General features: G+C 43.1%; 1 protein-coding gene and 1 non-coding gene across 2 annotated transcripts in view; one reads left to right on the forward strand and one right to left on the reverse strand.

The window, feature by feature from the left end:
• The window catches only part of LOC127583633 (cell adhesion molecule DSCAML1), a 506,127-nt gene that overhangs the window by 288,584 nt on the left and 191,364 nt on the right, over positions 1 to 26,179 (forward strand). The window contains 4 exon segments of the mRNA XM_052039813.1: positions 8,064 to 8,342; positions 13,259 to 13,534; positions 15,199 to 15,495; positions 23,656 to 23,928. Of these exon segments, the coding sequence (XP_051895773.1) occupies positions 8,064 to 8,342; positions 13,259 to 13,534; positions 15,199 to 15,495; positions 23,656 to 23,928 (1,125 nt within the window).
• On the reverse strand, positions 20,007 to 20,085 carry trnak-cuu (transfer RNA lysine (anticodon CUU)). Its single transcript has one exon. It is a non-coding gene; the product is annotated as a tRNA-Lys (tRNA).

Genomic DNA, 26,179 nt, shown 5'->3' on the forward strand with positions numbered 1-26,179 from the left:
ATTAAATGACAGAATGGGTGCAAAGAGTCAAATGAGCTCCTCTTGCTTCTGTTTCTTATGTTCTTATAACTCATCTCAGGGAAAAACACTGAGAATTTCATCTTCTCTTCTACGTGATGTTATAATGCATGTGTGTAGAATTTTGCTTCTGATATTCCGTTCTGATCAATTTAGCATGTATAAATATTGTTCTATCCTGAGGCATTTTGTTGGAGGATGTTTGCAAAAGTAGGAAGAAATGTTGATTTTGACTATGTAAGGCCATTGGAGTGAGGAGGAGGTTCATGTGATATAGATTCCAGGAATATATGCAATCCAAACCAGAACAAAATACCTCTTTTATACACTGTATAAAAAAAGTTGGTCCCATTTATTGAAATAGTTGAAAATAGTTTTAAAGGTTGGCTTATATATAAGCCTCTGAGTTAGTTGCTTATTAACTTACCACTGTGCCACTACCATATTCAAATGTATAAAAGTACATGAGGAATAGCTGGATCACAGATCAGCCAGAATACACTGATGAGGCTAAACAGCCTGGTCTGTGTCCTGACCAGCACAGAATATCAACCAAACTTTACATAGCTGCCAGCCAGTTTATCTGTTTTGCACTGTAGGAATGAATACGTAGTGCTGCTGTGTCTCAGCTCCCATGACCCGAGTTCAGCCTTGATCCAGATTGCTGCCTGTGTGGAGTTTGCACGTTCTCCCTGTGACTGTGTGAGTTTCCCCCGGGTGTTTTGGTTTCCCCCCACTTCCCAAAGACATAGACTAGTTGGCTATTGTAAGTTGCCCCTTGTGTAGGTACGTGGCAGGAGAAGAAGGGACTGTTGATGGGTTAGACGAAGAAGGGTAAGAAGCGGCTTGTGAGAGAAAATAGGTTGCAGGAAGATAATTGGGTGAATGAGAATGATGGATGTGCTCTGAGAACTAGCATAGTATCAATGGGCTAAATCGCCCCCTTTGGTGTCAGAAGGAAATAGGAGAACAGCTACAATTTTGAAAGTCTTTTCACTGCCAATGGAAGAGTAAGAGAGCCAGGGCAACTCAGTGTTGAAATATTCCAGACACATTGATGAGTGAGATCTTAGCTCGGTGATTCAGAACAAAGACCACCAAATCAAGTCATTTCCAAGTCCAGAGTTTGCAAACAATTCAAATAATTACTTATTGATTGGAGCAACAATGAAAACTAAAGGACAGAACTTGAATAACAGTGTAACTTGTTGAATTATGTGTGAAGTTACGGAAGCAAAGTTTTATCTTTCTGTAACATGATGCTCAAAGTTTCACAAGGTTACAAGTTATTTACAGCAGGCAACTTGTTCAGCTGGTCCATACCAGTGCATATGCTCCACATAAGCTGCCTCCCAGCCCTCTTCTTTCTTTTTCAATCTTTTTATTAGTTTCCAAATTAATACAGATTAATATATAACATCAATGTTTGTACATGCAATACAAAGAGATCAGGTGGACAATCATGGCACAGATAATCATAAGGAATAACAAAATATAAAAAAAATCTGTAGATCCCACGATCTCTTAGTAAATGAATATAATATAAAAGAAAGGAAAGAAAAAGATTTATTGTGTATATAAAAGAAAAGAAAAAAAATCCCCAAATCAATAAGAAAAATTATAAACAATATATCAAACCAAACTAAAAAAGAAAAACTTCAAAAGAAAAAAAAGAAAAAAAAAAGAAAAAAAAGACTGGACTGAAATTTCTCAATAGAAACAGAGCAAGATTATGTCGTCAACTCCGTTCCTCTAAATTGGAAAGTTATTGAAGAGGGATCTATATTATGTAAAAATATTGAATGAATGGACTCCAAATATCTTCAAATTTAAGTGAAGGATCAACAGTACCATCCTAATTTTTTCCAAGTTTAAACATGACACAGTTTAAGAGAACCATTGAAAAGAAGTCGGGGGTATTGGATCCTTCCATTTAAGCAAAATGGATCATTTGGCCATTAATGTAACAAAGGCAATCATACGGTAAGCAGAAGCAGATAAATGGCCAGACTCTATCCTTAGTAATCCAAAAATTGCAGTGATAGGGTGAGGTTGTAAATCAATATTCAATACAGTTGAAATAATGTTAAAAATGTCTTTACAGTATTTTTCCAAAAGAGGACAGGACCAACACCCCTCTTCATTCAACCCCATCAACGTTACCTCTATGCTTTTACCATCAGCTTCCCCTCAAAGTATTCTAAGCTCCTTGCTTCCACTGTGGTAGTAAATTCCTTTGGGTCTGTGAATTTTATTGTTCCGTAATGGACATATTCAAGATTAATATTAGAAAGCTGTTGTTGGCAGGGGTAGGATGGGAAGAAATAATATAAATTATACCCAAGACTGATTAAAAAAAAATCCAACTAATGAGGTGGACAAATTCCTGTGTGTAAAGATGTATTTCACAGAAGTGTCCTTAAATTGGATGGGATCCAAGGCAGTGATGTATTCTTTCAACAGGTGTTCATGCATTAAAAGGGAGACTTTAATGTGGCTTCATGGGATGAAGGAACTTATTGTTTCTCCATGTGGGGTATTTTCTAACGATACAATAGAAGGTGGAGATGGGGGTGAGATTGGTGGGGGGAAGGTTGAGCAGAATCCAACAGCAATGATAATTGATTCAGGCAGCATTGCATTTGATTGAGTGTTCCACACAGGTTTAGTCTACAATCCCTTTCCTCCTACTTCTGTTAGATGGAGCCTTAGCAATTTTCCAGAGATCACGCATGTGGTGAGTTAGAGATTGGTCCGTGTAGTATGGACTTAAAAAGAACAAAAGATGACTATACCTTGTACAGCCAAGTTAGAAATCCTCTGACCCTTAGCACAGGATCATCCTTCATCCATTTTTTCCAGACTCACTTAAGATGGTCTTCATGTCTATCATTTTTTCTTTTAACTTCTCATGTGTCACACTGCTTACACTAGTGGATCAAGCTGGTCATAACTATGTCTAAAATAGTGTTAGACTATACTCATACAACACTAGGACTATATTTTGATGTAACCAGTTGTATAATAAGTTTCTAATTTCAATTTTAACTCTTGAGATATTTGAGTATTTTAACTCTTATGGAGTGAGAAATCAAATGGTGTGGATTGTCTTCTGATTGAACATTAGTTCACCTGAGAACAATTGCACACCTGTAAGCCAGGCTGTTTCTATCCAACAATTGAAATGAATAGAAAAGAAAGGAGTTATTTTTCTTCGTAGCGATGTAACTTAATGATTTTCCAATATGTCTTGTACAAAAAGCTGCCATTTACACAGATCTAGAAACGCAATTAATTTTCTTCCTGAGGTAGCCAGATTTTGAGTTTGCAGCTCAAGCACTGAAACAAGCACTAATCTTAAGGAAAATAAAGCTGCCGGGGTTATTGCTATAATAACAATCCAGTTCACAAAATGAATATTCAAAGCACAACCATAATTGAAAATGTATATTTTACTTATGTTCAGTCACAATTCTCCACTGGTACCTGAGAGATACAGACTTAAGGTTGTTGCCCAAAATTCAGGGAGGAAACCGAGGAGCAAATATTTATGCAGTCTGAACTGAGATCTGGAATGGATCTCTGAAGAGGATGATGGAAGCAGTTTCAGCCATAATACTCAAAAGGAAATTATGCATATACATGAGCAAATAACATTCAAAGATACGGGCAATAAATGGGGGAATGGGACTAATTGGAACATGGGAGCACAATTAGGACATCTAGCCTGTGCTGCCATTCAGTGAGATCAAAGCTGATCTTCTCTCCCATATTCCTCAATACCTATGCTGATCAGAAATTTATACATTTTAGATATAAAATTACCAACTGACCAAGAATGAAATCCAATTTGTGGAACAATGTTCCAAACTTTATTAACCAATATATACCCCCTTTTAAAAGCATTTCGTCTTTACCAAGGGTTGAGTCATGATGCAGGGTCTTGACCCGAAATGTTGACATGCACTTTTTGACTCCACAGATGCTGTTTGACCTGCTGAGTTCTTCCAGTATTCTGTTTTTTCCTTATTCCAGATTCCAGCATCTGCAGTCTATTTTGTCTTCATCTTTACTACATGCTTGTCCAACCTTATTCTACCACTTCATGGAGTCTACCAGCACAAGAGTATACACAACTTGTACTAGTTTTGAATTCTCTTTTATTAATTAGTTCAAGCCATGAAGTTTTCACTGCCTGTTTACCTCTCATTACATCTTCTTTTATTGCCAAAGATATTTCATCCTTAATTTATGGTGTGACTCATTTCATTCCCAGCTCATTCTACCTTACCACCATGTCTCTGTAATGGGCACCATGTTATTCCCTCCAAGTTGAATTTGTGTTTGCAATTCATTCAATTCTACTCCGTATCATCATGGTTAAGTTATGGGACTAGGATTTATAGACTTAGATTATCGATCTGAGAAATGGATTTAAATTCCACCATTGTAGATGAGGAATATAATTACTTGAATCGAAATAAAATCAGGAATGAAATGTGAGTATTGGTGAAGGTGAAGCTATCGGAATGTTGTTTAAATACCACAATCCTTTAGCAAAAGGAATCTGCTGTTCTTACACAGACTTGCCTATGGATGTTCCCTCTTGTGGTTGATTCTTTGCTGCCTTTGGAATGACCCAACAAGCCACTTAGTTCAGGCAAAATTGGTCATGGCCAGTAAATGCTGGTCTCGCCAGTGGCAAGAGCATCAAATGAATGACTAAGTAAGATGTACATTTATATGGAGTGTGCTTATTTTGAGTATCTACCCTAATCTGTGCAAAGAGACAACACGTGTAGTTTGGACTGCATGGCTTCTTCTGGGATGTTTTGATTCTTTATGCCAGTTGTTGTTTAATTTCTTGCAAAATTTTCTAACCCGTTCTAAAACCAGAAGATACTGGAAATAATCTGCAAGTCTGTGCAAAGGGAAACAGAGTGAATGTTTCAGGTCAATGATCTTTCATCAGAACTGGAAACATGAGAAAATTAGCATGTTTTAAGTTGCAGAGATTGGGGAGGGGTGGGGAGACCAAAGGGAATATCTGTGATAGGGTAGAGACCAAGACAATCCAGATGACACATAAGCACCACTGGTACCTTCTAAGAGAGGGCAGTGAATGCTTGATAATCGCAGGTGATTAATTTGGCAGAGATGTAAAAGAGGGAGGTGAATGAGGGCAAAAGGAAGCAAAGAAACAAAGTTAGAACTGTAAGATGCAGATATTACAGCGCCAGCGATCGGGGTTCGATTCCCGTCGCTGTCTGTAAGGAGTTTGTGCATTCTCCCGTGTCTGCGTGGGTTTCCTCTGGGTGCTCTGGTTTCCTTCCACATTCTAAAGACGTACGGGTAGATTAATTTGGGGGTTTAAAATGGGCGGCGTGGACTCGTTGGGCCGGAAGGGCCTGTTACCACGCTGTAAATAAAATTTATGAAAAAAAATTTATAAAAAAATACAGTATTTCTGGAAATCTGAAACAGAAGAGAATGCTGGAAACAGTCAGGAGATCCGCTCGCATCTGTGAAGAGAGAAAGACAGTTCTGACACAAACAGGACAGGCTGGTTATCTGAACTTGTTGAGTTCAACAAATAGTCCCAACAGTTGCAACATGCCTAGATGGAAGAGAAGGTACTGTCCCTCGAACTTAGAATGAGACTTATTGGAACAGTGAAGGAAGCCAAAGACAAAGAGGTCACAGTGGGAGTTGGATGGAAAGTTAAAGGGACAGGTGATTGGCAGCTCAGGGTCTCCACTTCTGACTAAACAGAGATGATCTGCAAGGTGATCACCCAATCTGCATTTGGTTTCTCCAGTGCAGAAGAGGTCACATCATGTACACTGCATGGAATTGAAAGAAGTGTAAGTGAAACTTACACTTACAAATTGGGCTAATCTTTACTCTGCTTTATTTTAAACTTTGAACTTCTTTTCAAATAATTTGCCTATCACCAAACCAAAACCAACTTTGAAGTAAATCGGATAGCAAAGATATAGAGACTGACAATATGAATGTCAGAGATATGATCCGGTCTACCTCAAATCAGGAAGAGCATCATGCTCATACAAAGCTCCCTGAATCTAACATTGTACTAATAAATGGAATTTCCCCTTCATCATTAAAACTTAATAAAGTCACACAGATTCCTTGGATCAGATTGTTTATTGGTATAGGTAAAGTAAATCCTCATGGATCTATTCATGGACAATTAGGACTCTTACAGACATGTGAATTACAAGCAAGAACAGCCCACTTGTCCACTTGAACCTGCACCGCCATTTAATAAGATCAAGCCTGATTTGATCATAAGTTCAATTCCACCTGCCCATCTACCCATGGTAACCTTCCACACCCTTAGAACGTAGAACATTACAGCACCGTCCAGGCCCTTTGGCCCATGATGTTGTGTCGACATTTTATCCTGCTCTAAGATCTATCTAACCCTTCCCTCCCACATAGCCCCCTATTTTTCCATTATTCATGTGCCTATCTGAGAGTCTCTTAAATGTCCCTAATGTATCTGCCCCCACAACCTCTGCCGGCAGTGCGTTCCACACACCCACCACTCTCTGTGTAAAAAACTTGCCGCTGACACCCCCCCATACCTTCCTCCGATCACCTTGAAATTATGCCCGCTCGTGTGAGCCATTTTTGCCCTGGGAAAAAGTCTCTGACTGTCCACTCGATTTATGCCTCTTATTGTCTTGTACACCTCTGTCAAGTCACCTCTCATCCTCCTTCTCTCCAAAGAGAAAAGCCCTAGCTCACTCAACCTATCCTCACAAGACATGCTCTCCAATCCAGGCAGCATCCTGGTAAATCTCCTCTGCACCCTCTCTAAAGCTTCCACTTCCTTCCTATAATGAGGTGACCAGAACTGAACACAGTACTCCAAGTGTGGTCTAACCAGAGTTTTATAGAGCTGCAACATTACCTGGCAGCTCTTGAACTCAATACCCTGACTAATGAAGGCCAACGTGCTATACGTCTTCTTAACAACCCTATCAACCTGCGCGGCAACCCTTGTTAGCAAATATTTAAAGACTCTGCTTCCACTGCATTTTGAAGAAGAGGGTTCAAAGATTTATGACCTCAGAGAGAGAAGACATCATGTTCTAACTTCTGGTGATGAACCATGATGTTAATCTTCTCTGATGGTTCTTTAACACTGAATTGCTGCCACTGCACTTGTTTAGCTGCACCATATCACCCTATGGGATACTTTGGCAAGGGAACAAACTTAGAGTTTGAATTGACATTAATAGCCTTCAGCACAAGAAGCAGTAGGGTCAACAAAATAGGAATTAGAAAGAAATCCAAATTTTATTCCTTCTTATTCAGCTGTTTGCCTCTTCTACCTATCACCTCTCAGTTTCTTACATCTTCCCCCTTCCCACCCACCTACCTTCCCCCCCCCCCACCTGAACTCACCTATCACTGCATATGCTCCTCCCCTTCCCCCCGACCTTCTTATTCTGGCTTCTGCCCTCTTCCTTTCCAGTCCTGATGAAGGGTCTCGACCCGAAACGTCGACTGTTTATTTCCCTCCATAGATGCTGCCTGACCTGCTGAGTTCCTCCAGCACTTCTTGTGTGTGTTGCTCCAATGTTTTATATGACAGATTGGTCAAAACTTTGGGCCAAACACGGGCAAATGGGACTAGCTTAGATGGGCATCTTACTCAGTATGGACGAGTTGGGCCAAAGGGCCTGTTTCCGTGCCGTATTACTCCATGACTCTATCCAATTTGTCTCTCGTTTCCATTTTATTTGTCAATCTTGTTACTATTTCCTTCCTTTTTTTCTGTTTTCCCTTCCTTTCTTGTTTTTTCTATCCTTTATTCCTTACCTTTTCTCCTTTTATCCTCTTCCTTCCCTTCCTGCACCATTTCCCTTCTTCCTTTCTTCCCTTTCTTCTTTCCCCTTCCGTCTTTTCCCGTCATCCCTCTTCCCTTCATTGCAAAGGGCAATGAGATTGAAATGATCCAAGACTCATTTCCAGACACAAGGCTCAACATTCCATGTGTTTTTTTTTCTCCACAGATCCTATGGAATCAGCGCCTACAGTCTTGGACAGTTTTCAGTCCAGAGAAGTTAAAACCAGGAAAACTATGGAGCTTCCTTGCATTGCTTCAGGTTACCCAAACCCAACGATCCGCTGGTTGAAAGACAACAGGCCCTTGCCAGTAGACAGCAGATGGACCAAACGCATCACAGGCCTGACGATCAACAACTTGCGTGTGGAGGACAGTGGGACCTATATCTGTGAGGTGACAAACACATTCGGCTCGGCAGAGGTTACTGGAATCATTAAAGTAGTAGGTAAGAGCATTCTGGGTTCCCTTTGAAGTGCACTGAGATCACAGGTTAATTAATTTTTCTGGAGTACATGCCAGCTTAAAGTTGAGGGGAAGTAGTGTTGATAATATATAAATGCATGTATAGGTGTAAATGTATGCTATCTGTGCATTAATATGTATAGTCAAGAGTAAAACTTTAAACACACCTACTTAACTATCCTGTTTAAATGTCTTCACAAACAAGAGCAATTCAAAGTCATATGTATGTGTTTAATTGCTTTTTTGTATGAATACATAACAGGGTAGTTTGAGTTTATAGTTATGAAGAGATAGGATCATGGGCATTGAAAGTTGTTTCCTGTGGTTGAAAGGGTCCAGGAACATAGAGGCAAAGTTAAAGGAAGAAAAGTCTAGCATTTCTGCAGCAACTTTCACATTCCTTTAAGACCATAGTGGAGACATAGTAGTGAGTGCAGTTGCTGCACATCTCCTGTGACTCAGGTACGGGCTGTTGTATTTTGTAATTGAAGCAGAGGTCATTCTTATCATTGAAGAATAGGAGAAATAAGTGGTTGAAGAGAAGTAGTGGGGTGGGGGTGATGTTGGTAGGACAGTAGCAGAGATAAGGAAACAGGACAGGAACAATGGATGTGACCACATGCTTATGTGGAGGATCACCACAGATCAACTTACAGGGAATATGGTCAGCATTGTGTGGGTTGGCTGCAAGGTTCTAAGGCCGATTTCAAACCAGAAATTCCTAAATGCCAGTAAAATGTTCACTTCACCTTGTCGGACAGTGTTGGAGCAAGAAAACACTGGATGCATTTTGCAAACTTTGCTTGCTTCAAAAGGAAAACCAACATTACATTGGATGTTGGGATTATTAATATCATGTCCCCCAACAAAACAATCTTGGGGTCTATTTCTGACATGCCTTTGAGTCTAACACAAAGTCATAGAGTCTTACAGCATGGAAGCAGGCCCTTCTGCCCAACTTGTCCATGGCGACTGTGTTGCCCTGCAAGCAAGTGCCATCTGCCCGTGTTTGATCCATAGCCCTCTAAACCTCTCCTATCCATGTACTTAGCCAGATGGCTTTTAAATGTTGCTAATGTGCCCGCCTCAGCCACTATTTCTGGCAGCTCATTCCAAATACGCACCAGCCTTTGCGTGAAGAAGCTGCCCCTCATGTCCCTTTTAAATCTCTCGCCTCTGATCTTAAACCTATGCCCTCTTAATTTTAGCACCCTGTCCCTGGGAAAAGACTATGTGCTTTATATTGCATTACTTGCACTACTCTAGTCTAAGGGACCCAATAGGTCTTTGTTCAAAGTATCTATTTCTTCACTGACAGTGTCTCCTCCCTCAGCCCTGGAAAATACTAGTTTTCTCACTGCCCCTTGCAATTATATTATACAGTCAAAGGGAGGGAGGAGGAATTAATTCATCTGAAGTGCTTCTTTCTTGGCCGGAGGAGGTCGATGCACTTCCACTCTTAGCTTCATACTGAGAAAGGCGGATGTTTGGGTGGCCTGAATCCAGCAGTTTCTCTCATCTAATGTTAACTTGTCATCCCTCCTCTGCCACCTCTCCGCTCCCTGTCTGTCTGTTTAATTTGTATATTTGTATACTTTCAAAAACTACTTCTGTGCAGAGCATCTGTTTTGATGTTTGAAGGCAGTAAAGTTGGGACAAGTCAAATCTTTTTCAGCTGTTACCAAGAGCATAGACTAGGCATCTGTAGGGAGAGGTGAAAGGAAAGTGTTAGTCCTTCAGGGAAAGGTTATAGAATAATACAGCATGGAAACAGGCCCTTCGGCCCAACACATCCATGCTGACCAAGGTGCCCACCCAAGCTGGTCCCATTTGCCTGTGTTTGGCCCATTTGCCCGTGTTTGGGAAGTCCAACATTGTAGGCAAAAGATTGCAGGAGGGAGAGGTTGAGGAACAGTAATGTCTGAGATGGAAGAGTTGTAGCTAAATCACACAGGTCAAGGTGGACTCTTGACCTTACAATCTACTGCGTCATGGCCTTGCACCTTATTGTCTGCCTACACCGCACTTCCTCTGTAACTGTAACACTTTATTCTGCATTCTGTTATTGCTTTTTCCTTGTATTGATGTGATGAAATGATCTGTATGGATGGCTTGGAAAACAAAGTCTTTCACTGTACATGTGACAATAATAAACCAATTTAATATACCAATTAAATCATGAGGCAATACATTTGGTGGGTTTCCAGCAGGCGGCCAGGATGGGGCAGATAACAGGGTTGGGATGGTGGGGACAGGTATCAGGTTTGGGATGATGAGGAGGGTTGCTTTAGCCAATGTTGGTTGAAGATGTGTTTGAGGGATTGGTAGCACTCCTACTCCTGGGCTGCTTGTACTGTGTGATCTAGCATCTCCTGCTTCCCAGAAAACTAGTTGATCAACATCAGCTCTGGGAGTGGAGTTTCACTGACATATTACAACCTGTGGAACAGAGCAGGTCTTCTTTAACATAGTGTAATATCATAAATGCAGCCTCATTAACAAATAACTGCCTCCACAGACCAGTTTACTTGGACCCAAATTTAGTGTTACATCAGTAAGAGAAATTAGATGTTTGGATGGGATTTCATTCACACCCTGATTTACTCCTCTCCTTGTCTGTCAGGGGTTAAGGGGTCAATCTCCCACCTTTATTCTATCGCTTCAACAGGAGTGTTGGATGACCAGTTTGGTGGAGCAGAATGCAATGCAAGACAGACCTTGCTAAATATTTCATGTTGACAAACATGCCCAATGGGTAGGGTATCAATGCAGGGCACCAGCATCACAGTGAGTCATCTAGAGCAGACGGATAATCACGTAGCATGACTGGGCTGTCATGGCAATGCTTCCAGAACCAGGCGATGAGCTGTGCAAATGGAGTGTAGCTCCTTCACATGGAAATCTCACAGAAGTACCTTCCCGATGCATGAGAAAGTGGACACCGCACACTGGCGCCATGGTCATAATTGGCCTCACATTAGAATGGAACATATTAGCTAATGTTACACTAACTGTTTCATATGGGGTATCAAAACAGCAAATTAAAGCTGTCAATCTGTGTCTGATACCCATTATGGAGTACAATGGAGACATAAGAGACTGCAGATGCTGGAATCTGGAGCAACAAGCAATCTCCAGCAGATTCTTTGTTGCTTCATTATGAAGTACAGTGACCTGGTAGTTAAATTAATGCCTCACTATTCAATGGTCTTGGTTTCTATTCCAGAGCCATGGACTCAAATTCCATTACAGCAGCTAGGAATTTAAGTTGAATTAATTAAAAAATAGCTGGTATCAGTGCTGGATTGCCTTAAAGACCCATCGAGTTCCCTAATGTCCTTTAGGGAAGGAAATCAGTCTATCTGTGGCTCTGGAGAACAACCTAGAACATAAACAGACATTGACCGGTCGATATTAGCGCATTTATATTTGAGATGAATTGAATGGAGACAGTTTTGTGATGTACATATACCAACACAGTCCCCTTGTGCCAATGGCCTACAGTATGTTTTCTAGGATTTTATTTCACTGTGTTTGACATCTCATCCGGGGTGAAATGAATTAATCCATTTGCAGAAATTGATAATTCATTTGGATGCTGCAAATTTACTCATAATGCCAGGCATAATTGAGCAGGCCACTTTAGGCCAGAAAATATTATAAGTTTAGCATTGTCACCTTTCGCCATCCCTTTCTCTTTGGTCTTCTCTTTCAAAGACATTTCACTCTCACAGAACCCTCTTCCAGCTACAGAGTAAAGCAGAGAGGGTTTCTGACCAACACAGAACAGCCAACTAACGAGCAATATCCTCATTAATCCAACTTCATCTGTGGTGAATGATTAACATGGATATGAACGTGTTGGAAAATCATGGAGCACTCTGTGTTAAGATGGTATTTTCATGTCTGTGCTGGATTCAGTCTGTTGTTGTGAAGTGTCCTGGCTCTGTCCACACAGTTTAAAACATTCAACTTCTCTTATGATTGTTGACTTAGAAGGGGTCTCTTCAGAACACAGCCTGTTTACTAGTCGTCTGTCCAGACTCTGATGTTAACCGAGCTAGATCAAAAATGTTTAGTATTGAAAGGGGCTCATTATCTACAACTATTGCCCCTTTTAAATCCAAGAGTCCCTCTTATTTTGATTGTTTTTTCCTTTGTAGCTCCAAACAGCAAGGAAAATTCCTCCAGGTCTTTCCAAGGGGGTATCAGAGGGCCAAGGAATAGGTCAGAAATATTTGTCTTTATTAGCTGCTAAACTGGAAGATCTCATAAAGGCTATTAGGATTACAACTTGGAGAGAAATGTATTCTTATTTTTACACATCAAGTTGCCATGATCAATAACTCAATATCTTAAAATATGGTGGAAGTAGATTCAGTTAATAGTACCCTTCCCCTCTGAGTTGGAATCGTGTCTACTCCACGACCTGAGTGTAGAATTTGGACTGATGCTTCGGTGCACTGATTGAGTGCCATCTTCCAAATAAGACATTAAATCATCTATATATCCAGGTCAATCTAAAAATTCCTATGGATTTATTTTAGGAGCAGTTCTCCCTGATGCCTTGGCCAACATTCCTCTCACCACCAAGACCACTGACAACAGATTAATTAGTGATTCATCTCATTTGTCAGTTGTGACAGCTTGATGTGTTCAAGTTGGCTGCACTGATTCTCTGTCTATTCTGTGACATTTTGAGGCTAAGAGAATGTGTTTTAAATCCATCCCATCCATTGCCTAATATTGGGCTTGAGCCAGATAGACCTGGCACACATTCAGTGTACATATTCAAAAATGATCAACGTGGGAGGTTCATGCTCACGCTGTCTACTTGCATTTTACTGTACCCTGCCACTTTGGTGATTTTCTCCTCTTATTTCTGTGTTATGTTTGCAGATCCACTGAGAGTAACAGTGACTCCAAAGAAGCTGAAAACTGGAATCGGCAGTACTGTCATCCTCTCGTGCAGTGTGATGGGTTCCCCCGAATACGTCATCAGGTGGTACCGAGACACCGAGCTTGTTGTTCCCGACAGCTACATTTCCATTCGAGGAATCAACAACGAAACCCTCCTTATCACCTCTGCACAGAAGAGTCACTCAGGAGCCTATCAGTGCTTTGCCACCAGGAAGTCCCAGACTGCGCAGGACTTCTCCATAATTGTCTTGGAAGGTGAGTGCTTTGAAAAACTTAACCTCTCCACTTTGAGCTCTCTACTTTGAGCTATTCTCTCAGCTTACGCCAAGACTTCAATGCTAGCATCATTACTGAAGTGCCTATGGGTATATCGTACCAGCAATGGCTCAGTGGAAGCACTCTGCAATGTCTTCAGTCCAAGGATCTGAGCTGATATTTTAAACTAGTATTTCAGTGTTTGAGTGAGGGAGTGCTGCACTATCTGTAATGCCATCCTTCAGATGAGATGTTAAACCAAGGCCGGAGTTGCTCCCTCGGGTAAATATAACCAGCACCAAGGAAGAGATTCATTCTTCAAACTCACTAGAACAAGCTGAAAATCAAAAAAACGCAGACACTGGAAATCTGAAGCAAAAACGGAATCTGCTGGAAACACTTAGCAGGTCAGCTAGCATCTGTGGGAAGAAAAGCAAAGTTAATGTTTCAGGCCAGGGACCATTCGTCAGAACTATAACAAAGTGTCCAGTTACTTCCACATTGCTGTTTGTGAGACCCTATATCACATTCCAATGTTGCAACATTCAAAGTATTTCATGAGCTTTGAAGCACTTGGGCTGTCCTGAGGTGGTGAGGGACACTGTATGATTGCCAGCTTTTCTGTTTCTTCCAGCTCTCAGTTGATGGGGCAGCAGGTTAGCAGACTTTCTTTTTACCTGTGGGTCCACAGGTAACCTAACCCGAATCTGTGCTTCATTAACCTGAGACTGGGCAACTTCAGCATTTCCTGTGGGCAGTTGCCTATTCCAACCAACAGCCAAGAGTTAGGCACACATAGGCAGTGCCACTTGCACAGTTGTGGCAACTTCAACTTCTTGCAGTGGTTTAGGAAAGAGCTTCACCCTCGATCTTGAAGTAATCTTGGTGCATCCAATGGTGAACTTTGAGTGAGTACAATCGCTTTCCCTCACACCGAGTGGGAACTGAACAGGGTCAGGTAGTTAAAATAAAGAGAAAGCATTACTTCTATACTCATTCCTGCACCAAGCACAACCACCCAAAATCCTTAAGGTAGAAATTACCCTCATTCAGATATAAAGGCATATCTGTACTCTGCTCCCGAAACCTGGTTCTGTCGATTCAATAGAACTGAATTTTAGATGCAAAGTAGAACACACTTTTTATGGTTACATGTGAGGACAAGTTTCTCTTCGCCTCTTTTGATATGCAGTCAGGTTCTGGTGATGTTGTTGGGATCTTAATCCCATTTTACCAAAAGAGGGGGAACAGGGGGCTGAATCGAGTGGAATAGAAAGGAGAGTGGGTGGAATGAAGGGCCACCTGGGTCAAAGGGAGGGTAAATGTACTCTGCCCTTTTATGAGCCCAAGGGGAGGGGTTTTGGATTGGCCATTTGCTTTCTCGACCACATTCCACTGAGGAGAGCTTAAAGTGTCCCCTCCCTGCGACTTTACATCGTGAAATAAAGTTCAATTTCTCTTCAACAGAATGACTGCAAGCTATGTTGTGTTAAATTCCAGTGAGAAGCTTGGTGTTAGTGACTGGACATTGAATATAGTATGCAGAATATACTCAATGATATGCAACTCCATTCAACAGATTGCTATTTTGGCAGGGAGGGGGCAGATTCACTCATGACCCCTGAATTCATTCCTTTCCCGCTCTCCTCTTTCTCCACTCCCAGACGGAACTCCTCGTATTATCTCGTCCTTCAGCGAAAGGGTAGTCAATCCGGGCGAGCAGTTCTCTCTCATGTGCGCGGCAAAGGGTGCTCCTCCCCCCACCCTCTCCTGGACGCTGGACGACGAGTTGATCGTCAGGGACAGCGGGCACCGGACCAACCAGTACACCATGACGGACGGCACCACCGTCAGCCATATGAATGTCACCAGCCCGCAGATCAAAGATGGAGGGGTTTACCGCTGTGCCGCGAGGAACCTGGTCGGCAGCGCCAAGTACCAAGCGCGAATAAACGTAAGAGGTGCCTGTCTACTTTTCAATATCAGATAGGAATAACTTCTTTTGTAACGTCTGTTGTGTTAACCTAATGTTTTATTCCAAGTGCACATTTATAGCCTTTTACTCACCAAGTTGGATTTCCTTCGCAGAAGAATCATGAAGCTGATATATTCTCATCATTAATAGTTGCACATTATCTTCCTCTCTTTCTTTCTGGGCTCTGACATTCTCTCCGTCTTGCCCACTCTATCCCAGCCCTCTGTACCAACCAACCATCTTGGAACCATGCAAGCTGGTATCTGATCATAGACCTACCATAGACAGGCTGCCTTGAGGGTTTTGTTCTCTTGAGTGCTATAGGCTGTAGATGACACAGAAGGAGGCTATTCAGCCCATCAGGTCCATGCTACCCAACCAGTACACCGTGCTGATGGTCAGAGACCAGAATTCATTGTTCAGAGAAGGCTGGGTAGTGAGGAGAGTTGGGGCAGAGGGGGCAAGGGGCAAAACATCTTGGGGTCCAGAAAGAATTGGGGGAGAGTAATGTGCAATAATTATTGAAGGGAGTATATTTGGATGTGCTAAAAACGAGCTGCTGGAGGAACTCAGCGGGTCAGGCAGCATCTGTGGAGGGAAATGGACAGTTGACATTTCAGGTCGAGGCCCTTCATCTGTACTGAAAGAGTAGAGGGGAGATAGTCAGGATAAAGAGGTGAGAGGGAAGAGCGGGGCAAGAGTTACCAGGTGATACGTGGATCCAGGTGAGGAGAGGTTGATCGGCAGATAGAGTCAGATGGGAGAGGGAAGGTTGGAGATAGTGACAGAGACTGGGAGGTGATGTGGAGACAACAGAAGGTGACAGATTATGGATTCTGATAAGAAAGGAAAGTGATGAGTGGAACCAGATAATGGAGAGCTGGTGGGAAGATGGGAACAGAGGGCAGAGGAGGGATGGGACCCAGAGGGAGGAGGGTGTAGGTGATGGGCAGATGGAAACGGTGTAGGATGTACAAGATGTTTCTAATCGTTGTTGTGTCAGCAGTGTCACAGACCCAATCCTTGGACTGAAATAAATCCAAGGCCAGCTCTGACATTCTGTGTCAAGTCTCAGTACAGCTAGGAGCAAAAGTAAAACCCAGTACCTGATACAGTTGGCCTCTGTCTGAACACTGCTTTGCTAAAACTGGTCTGCATTATACACCTTGAATCACCAAACCTTTATGTTCTTGTAAAAGTGTTCCTTAAATTGGAGCAACATATATTTGACTGACCCGAGAACTTGGTCCTGCTCATGGTCACTGCTCAACCTCATTACCCTACTCATGGGACAATAGGAGACCCACAGCCTGTCACTACAAGCATTGACATACCTCCAGGAATAAGATGATGTTAATTAGGCCCTAATAAGAATGATTTTAAGAAGGATTTCCTGAATATTTGAGTGTTACATGTAGGTAAGATTACTCTGGAGTTACAACTATGATATTGCATTCACCACAGATATTGATGGAATAAGGTTTAAAACTAAACACATGTTTGTTTATAGATTCAAAACATACACAGGGATGCCTCAGGGTCTGTGCTGGTCCCATTGTTGCTTGTCATCTATATCAATGATTTGGATAAGAATGTACAAAGCATGGTTAGTAAGTTTGTAGTTGACACTAAAGTAAGTGGTATAGTGGACAATGTAGAAGAGTATCAAAAATTACAGGGGGATCTTGATCAGCTGGGTAAGTGAGCCGAGAAACGGCAAGTGGAGTTTAATTCGGATAAGTGCAAGGTGCTGCATTTTGGAAAGTCAAAACCAGGTAGGACTTTCACAGTAAATGGCAGGGCCCTGGGGAGTGATAGAGAACAAAGGGACCTTGGAGTACAAATACATGGTTCACTGAAAGTGGAGTCACAGGTAGACAGTGTGGTGAAGAAACCTTTTGACACGTTGGCATAGGTTTAAAGTGAGAGGGAATAATATAATAGGAACCTCAGTGGCAACGTTTTTACACAAAGGGTGGTATAGTGTATATGTGGAACGAGCTGCCAGAGGAAGTAGCTGGGGCACGTACAGTAACAACTTTTAAAAGACAGTTGGACAGGTATATGGATTGGAAAGGTTTAGAAGGTTATGGGCTGAGCACTGGCAAATGAGATAAACTTGGATGGGGCATCTTGATCAGCATGGACCAGTTGGGCTGAAGGACCTCTTTCTGTGCTGTATAACTCTATGACTCTATAGTCTTTTTTAAAATGATTAACTATACGAGTGGCACACAGGGTGTAAATTGCATATTATTTGCATTTCAATTGCACAATGAGGTCCATTTTGGAGATCGGTGGCCCAAAACCAACTCAGAAACAGGGCAAATCAATTTTTAGGCATTTCTAAATGGCAGCTACCTAAAATGAGCAATATTGCAGTCTATTGCTAAAAATGGGGAATGACTGCTTCATTTTGGAGCCCTGAGAAATTGGTGTCCCCATGAGATGCTGCAGCTCTCCCAAGTTTTCTCTACAAATTTTGAGCCAATATTTCTGATCCAGGAACTGCCCGACACCAAACGGATTTAGAAAGGTTTCATATAGACCCAGCAGGAACAACACGGCAGCTCCTCCTACTCCGCCACGTTCCTACTGGATTCATGTTCATGTTTACTTTGCTTATGATGAAGCCTCGCATGGAGGCTCATCCAGAAGGTTAGGGCACATGGGATGCAAGGTGTGTTGGCAAACTTGATCCAAAATTGACTTGGTGACAGAAGGCAGAGGGCAGTAGTCAATGGGATGTTTTTCTGACTGGAACTCTGTAACCAGTGTGTGTGTGTATATATTTATATGACTTGGATGAGAATGTAAGTGGACTGCTTTGTAAGTTTGCAGATGACATGAAAGTTGGTGGAGTAGTAGATAGTAAAGAAGGTTGTGAAAGAATGCAGAGCAATATAGATCATTTGGAAAGTTGGGCGAGCAGTGGCCAATGCAACTTAATCCAGACAAGTGTGAGGTAATGTACTTAGGGACGTCAAATAATAACAGGACATATACAGTAAATGGCAGGGACCTCAGGACTGTTGAGCACAGAGGGACCTTGGGGTGCAAGTTCATAGCTCCCTGAAAGTGGCGACACAGGTGGATAGGGTGGTGAAGAAGCCATTGGCATAATCGCTTTCATGGGCCAAGGCATTGAATATAAAGAGACACAAGAGACTGCAGATGCTGGAATCTGGAACAAAAAAAGATGCTGGAGGAACTCAGTGGATCAGTCAGCATCTGTGGAGGGAAATGGACAGTCGATGTTTTGGGTTGAGACCCTTAATCAGTCCAGGTGAAGGGTCTCAACTTGAAACATTGACTGTCCATTTCCTTCCACAGATGCTGACTGACCACTGAGTTCCTCCAGCATCTTGTTTGTTGCATTGAATATAAGAGTTGGGATGTCACATTGTAAACTGTATAAAGCATTGCTCAGGCTGCACTTGGAGTGTTGTGTACAGTTCTGCTCACCACACTACAGGAAGGATGTGAGCAGAAGAGATTCACCAGAATGTTGCCTGGTGTGGAGGGCTTTACTGATAAGATGAGATTGGGACTGTTCTTACTGGAGAGTAAGAGGCTGAGGGGTGATCTTACTGAGATTTATAAAATTATGAGGGGTATAGATAGGGTAGATGGTCAGAGTATTTTTTCTATGGTGGGAGAGTCTAAAACTAGAGGGCACATGTTTAAGGTGAGAGGGGAGAAATTTAAAGGAGATCTGAGTTTATCACACAGAGGGTGGTAGTTATATGGAACAAACTGCCTGGGGAAGTGGTAGAGGCGGATACAATTACTCAGTTTAAAATGCATCTGACAGGTACTTGAAGAGGAAAGGAGCAGAGGGATATGGGCTTTATGTGGGCAAATAGGATTAACATAGATGGGCATTACAGTCAGCATGAACGAGTTTGGCAGAAGGGCACGTTTCTGTGCTGTACGATCCAAGAATCCATGATAACCAATAGCTCATTTTCACCCAGTTTAATTCTGTTGTCCATCTGCTTCAGCTGGTGCCTTACTGGAGCAAGTTAAAAGCTGAATCCTTTGCTGCCAAGGTCTTCGCTAACCGTCCCCTTATCCCATTCCTGCTAAGCATGAAATTATCCCCCCACACTCCCATGTTTCTGCCTACTGTGGTTGGAAAGGGTGGTCCTTTGTGCTGCTCCCTCATTCATCTGAATCCTGAATCAGTAGATATCTTTATTAGTCAGATGTACATCGAAACACAAAGTGAGATGCACCATTTTTGCGTAGAGTGTTCTAGGGGCAGCCCGCAAGTGTCGCCATGCTTCCGGCACCAACATAGCATGCCCACAACTTCCTAACCCGTACGTCTTTGGAATGTGGGAGGAAACCAGAGCACCCAGAGGAAACCCATGCAGACACAGGGAGAACGTACAAACTCCTTACAGACAGTGGCAGGAATTGAACCCAGGTCGCTGGCGCTGTAATAGCATTACACTAACCACTACACTACCGTGCCTGCCCCTAAGTAAGCTGTGCCCAATGTGGGGCTTGAACCCACGATGCTGAGATTAAGAGTCTCATGCTCTGCCGACTGAGCTAGCCACAGTCAGGCCTAGAACGAGCTCCTTCATTTGTAATCTGCCCCAGTGAATGAGACAATGAGCTTTAAGTGTCAGTGAGATTTGGAGCTTTGGGGAACACTCATGAACTGCAGCTGAAAGCAGCAGGGTGTAACACCACCTATCACAGGCCCATGGGAGTACCCACGGTATAGCATTCTTTCTGAGATCTAATCAGTAAAATCAGTCAGTTCTGAAGGTTTTATGTTTTCTTTTAACCCTACTAAGAGTTCTTACAGAGACAGTCTGAAGCGTCTTGTAGGATGGCAGGTGCTGGAGAGAAACCTTCAATGTTCTGCGTTAGCTCAGGTCGTTTTTTTTCAAATCACATTTGACAAACCAAAGGAAAAAAACATTCAGTGTGATCTTTTATTTTTTTGTATGTCGCCTACGTTTCACGCCTGGCTCCCCCCTTCTCAGCCTTCTTCACAGTTTATTGCACACAATTATACCAGAGACTTTTTAACAAGCAATACATTTAAAGAGACAGTATCCTATTTTGGTGCCTTAAGAGGACTTTTAGTTTAAATGTCTTTTGCAAATTGTATTTTTTTTCCCTGACTACAGGACTGCAATGTGTGATTACTTCAAGGATGTTTGGGGATCACTATCTCGGATGCTTCAAGGGTAATTGCATTCCTGAGAGTTGCAAGTTAATCCCTCGTCTAATTAATACCTCCAACCTGCCAGCTGAGATAAAACGACGGGACAAATTTCCCTGAAGCTTTTTGATGATTTTTTTTAGAGAAAGAGATGAACAAAGCAGCACCTGTGGGCTGGGACGGGCTACTGCTCCTAATGAGGCACCTCCCAATGTTAAACTCAATTCCTTAACAGAGGCAGGGAATCATTCCGAACCTCTTTGATTGAGTGGGATGATATTCTCTGCCTTCCTCTCCCATCATTTGTTTTGCACTTGAGAAAAATTAGCCAATGCCGATCTGCTCCACCTCACTTGGAGGTTGGCAACTCGGGTAGTCTAGGCTGGTCACCAGTGAAGGGGCTGCTGTTGTTTATTGTGTCTCTGGAGGTGAAGTAAGTGTGAACATGGAATGGGTTAGTGTATTGCGTCAGTGCCATCGAATAGGGTTTCTCTGTCTCTGGTTATGAGGTATCTTAACTTGGATGGAAGAAACAAATTAAAGTCAACTTTCTTTACTTTTTATTTCAACAGCAGGTGTGAAGTAAAGCCTGTTTTTAATTTGTCCTTAAGTGATAGAGCCGTACAGCATGGAAACAGGCCCTTCGGCCCACCGTGTCTATGGCGACCATCATGCCTGTCTCTACTAATCCTATTTGCCAGCATTAATTCCATGTCCCCCTGTGCCTTGCTCATTCAAGTACCTGTCCAGATGCCTCCTGAATGTTGTTACTGTTCCTGCCTCCACCTCTTCCTCTTGCAGCTCATTCCAGATACCCACTACCCTTTGTGTGAACAATTTATCCGTCAGATCCCCTTTAAACCTCTCACACCAAACCTACGCCCTCTAGTTTTAGACACCCCTTCCATGGAAAACAGACTGGCTATCTACACTATCAGTGCCTCCTGTAATTTTATATACCTCTATCATGTCACCTCTCAGCGTCCTTGGCTCCAGGGAAAACAGACCCAGCCTATCCAATCTCTCATTATAACTCAAGTCCTCTAATCCAAGCAACAGCCTTGTGAATCTCTCTGCATCCTCTGTACCTTAATCATATTGTTCCTGTCGTGTGGTGCCCAGAACTGCACACAATACTCCAAATGTGGTCTGACCAATGTTTTGAACAACTTGCAACATCACATCCCAACTCTTGTACTCAGTACCTTAGGCTGATGAAGGCAAGCGTACCATCTGCCTTCTTCACCACCCTGTCTACCTGTATTACCACTTTCAGGTCCCAATCCCTCTCTTTTCAACAATACTCCGCAGGGCCCTACCATTCACTGTGTATGTCCTACCCTGGTTTAACTTACCAAAATGCATCACTTCACACTTGTCCGAGTTAATCCCACATGTCATTCCCTTGCCCACTTTCCCAATTGATCTATATCCTGCTGTAACCTTAGACAACCTTTTTCACTGTCCAGTATACCACTATTATTAGTGTCATCTCCAAACTTATTAATCATGCCACCTACATTCTCATCCATATCATATGACAAGCAACAGAGGACCCAGCACAATCCCTATGGCACACCACTGGTCACAGGCTCCCAATCTGAAAAACAACCCTGCGCTCCCACCCTCTGCCTCCTACCACCAAGCCAATTCTGTATCAAATTGGCCGGCTTACCCTGGATTCCATGTATTCTAAACTTCCAGATCGGCCTACCATATGCAAACTTGTCCAAAGCCTTGCTAAAGTCCACGTAGACAATATCTACCACCCTCGCTTCTTTGTCACTTCTTTGAAAAACTCAGTCAAATTCATAAGACATGACTTCCCATGCTGACTACCCCTAATCAGTCCTTGCCTTTCCAAATGCAAATAAACCCTTCCTCGCAGAATCCTTCCAATAACTTTGCCACCACTGATGCGAGGCTCACCACCCTTTATTTCCCCGGCTTATCCCTGCTGCCCTTCTTAAATAAAGGCACAATATCCTGTTACTCGACACCACACAGCTCTTCAAACCTGCCTGAAAGAATCCATTGTATCGCTGCGTAGCCCTGGCACTTGATGGGGCAAACGGGTCTCATCTAAAGTGTTTTATTTGTTAGGCTTTCTAGGTTTGTGGATTTCTCTGACAAAGCCAGCATTTACTGCCCCATCTCTGATTGGCCTTGAGAAGGTGCAGTGAGCTGCCACCTTGATGTGCTGCAGTCCTTGTGATGTGGGTTTTCCCACAGTGTCGCGGGGTAAGGAGTCCTCGAATCTTGCATCTGCAATAATGAAGGAACAGTAACATTTTCAAGTCAGCGTGGTGTATGAAATGAAGTGGCACCTGTAGGTGATGACATTGCCATGTACCTGGTGTTATCGTCTTTCCAAGTGGTGGATGCCATCAACGAATATCAAACAACTTCTTTGTACACACTGCAGCCATAATGCATCAGCGCTGGAGGGAGTGATTGCTTAAATTGCTGGAGTTTGGGGGGTTTTGACTGAAGGACTGGGAGCATATCAGGAACTTGTTGGATAACCCATCCTTTCCCACCCAATGTCACCAGGAAGAGTGGAGCCCACTTTCCACTCAACCCCCCCTGCTTTATGTTTCTGGGAAGGCCATGATTGCATACCGTGCAGAAGAGTCTGAGTTGACTCACTTCCCAGGCCGTCCCCCCCGTGAGAAGTCCCACTTGCTGCATAACCCCTTCCTACAATGCGTGGTTGTGAATGGTAATCCTGTATCTCCAAGTGGACTTTAAACAGACTCAGATTCTACCATCAAAAGAAAACGATTTTGCAAATGTGCCATTTGTAATTTTTTTTTTCTGCTGATGTACCTGGTAGTTGTTTTGAAGTCCAGAGGTAAAGAGCAGGCTTTAGACTTAGGTTCCACAAATAGAATTCACTTGACTGGAAACCGGCGTTGTGTGATAAATATCACTGTTTTAATGCAGGAATCCTTTCCACAGGCTCTCCGAGTATACGCTCCATGAAAAACATCACGGCCATTGCTGGGAGAGATACCTTCATTAACTGCCGGGTCATTGGATATCCCTACTACTCCATCAAGTGGTACAAAGACTCAATATTGCTTCCTGACAATCACAGGCAGGCCGTGTTCGAGAATGGCACCTTGAAGCTTATGGACGTGCAGAAGGGGATGGACGAAGGGGAGTACGTGTGCAGTGTGCTGGTGCAGCAGCAGCACTCCATCAGCCAGAGGGTCCACGTCGCAGTTAAAGGTACGGTGAAAGCGCAAGAGGCGGTGGTCGCTGAACATGGCTGATGCACAGGAGCCATCAGTGTGTAACATCGACTGTACACGAAAGCACCTGCTGTTCCCCAAACCCTCCCATCCACCTCCCTGCCCTACTCCTTTGTCCCTCACCCGCTCTCGTACCCCTCACCCCTGCCCCTCCCTTTGCCCATGGTCGGGTAAATTGGTGTGACGAAGGGAATAAGCTGGAAACAAGTTTATCTGGTCAATGGGTTTTACAGAACAACCAGTTTGTTGGAGGTAATTTAATGATGTTTGCAGGCTTGTGCATTTGAGACTTTGACAGATCATCCTTCAGTAGAAACCATACATCCCTGCACCACAGTTACAAGCAGGGATTGAATATTATTGTCAACTCTCGTTGGCACTGAATATTATTCTCAACTCTGGAGCGATGCGTGTCTCTGAAATGAAGGACAAGGTCGCGCCAGGATTCTGTCAGCCTTCGACAGGAGTGATGCTGTGACTGAGGTGAATTGCAGAGTCCAGTCATCACAGCCCTCACTGCAGCAAGCTGCTGGAAGCTTTGGCACTGCCACAGTCACTCCATGCCAATCATCCCTTCACTCATTGGCAGATGTCAGGCTGGAACTTAATTTATTTAGAAGCAGCAAATTTTCCCTTCAGTGGTCTGTTCTATCAGCAACAAAGACACCCTTTCCATTACATTCAAACTACTCACCAGTGAAGTATAGCATGGGACGTAAATATTGGGATACAAATGCATCGTAATGAAGGGTTAGAGGAAAAAAAGAAGTGGAGCAGGGCGTTAGGGAAATGCAGAGGAATGAGGTGTAAGTGGAGATGTGCAGAGGAAATTGTTGTAGAGATGTAGAGATAAGGTATAATGACATTACATGGATAAAGTGTGTGGATGTACAATAATATGGTGGTACACTGGTACTTCACTTTAGTGCATGGAATGCATCCCCAGGAATGAGAGCACAAATGGAATCAGCTCTTTAAGTGGTGATTATAGCAATATATTTAGTGGGATGTATTTCTGGGAACCCAGCATGAACCACTGCCTTCCCAGCTCTCAGTGATTGTTGCTGCCATTGAGCTTCGTGCCATAGAGGAATCTCTGGTCTGGGAAGAGCTGTACGGCCAAACAAAGGGAGGGGGAGCCAGCAGCTTCCATCACATCCCACAGGTGATGGGAGAGACTGTAGGTGGTCTGTAACATAGGGGGTGGGCGCTGCCAATTCCAGGCAATGGCCCACACTCACCATGCCGGCTGGAGTAGAGCCCTGAGCCCAACATCTCAGCACTGAGTGACAACACCACTCACCCCAGCCCACACAACACCAGCCTCTCCACACCAAGCCACGGGGTGATTCATTGCCATGGGAGCATCAGCAGAGGACACGGATCTGTGACAGATGCCCGGCACTCAGCTTCCCAGTGCACAACCTGAGTGGATGTCTTATTTGTAAAGTACAGGGGAGTAAATCCCTCTGAGTGTTCAGAATGTAGAACAAATCTGTGCTTTGCAGGGTAGTTCGAACCAGGGTAGCAGTTTATTGTAAAGTACAGAGATATGATAATGGCATAGAAGTTCAGAGATATAACACATTAGTGTGTGTTTCAGTGGTGCCATTGGGATGCAGAATGACACAGCTGGTAGAACTGCTGCCCCACAGCTCCAGCAACCCAAGTTCAATCCTGACCTCTGGTTTGTAGTCTGTGTGGAATTTACAAGTTCTCCCTGTGGCCACAAATAGACTTCCTCTGGGTTCTCTGGTTTCCTTCCCCATCCCAAAGATGAGCCAGCTGATAGGGAAACTGGGCACTGTGGATTGCTCCAGGTGAGAGAATTTGGAAGGAGTTGATGGGATTGTGGCCAGAATAGATGACGGGGAAATTAGTGGGCAAAAAGGGTTGCTCTGTGAGCTGGCATAGACTCAGTGCACCACAATGTCCTCCTACTATGTCTTAAGGAAGTATGTATTTAGTGCTTTTAAGAATTGCTTCTTCAGTGATTCCTTTCATACCCTGAAAGCTTTATCCACAGCAATCAGTGAATCTGTAGAGTTGAGGAGGAAATTGCAGGTCTTATCCCTCATTCTAACTGGCTTGTTGGGTATCATTTAATGTGCTAAATGTCCACTAGGGTCTAACTTATGGAATGGGGAACTGGGTAGGTTTGCCTGTTCTCCATTGCTATCCTTCAATCCTTGCATTCCTAGCAGGTCAACATGTAGTTGCAATTGTAT

Source organism: Pristis pectinata, chromosome 27, assembly GCF_009764475.1.
Source record: "Pristis pectinata isolate sPriPec2 chromosome 27, sPriPec2.1.pri, whole genome shotgun sequence".
Classification (NCBI taxonomy): domain Eukaryota; kingdom Metazoa; phylum Chordata; class Chondrichthyes; order Rhinopristiformes; family Pristidae; genus Pristis; species Pristis pectinata.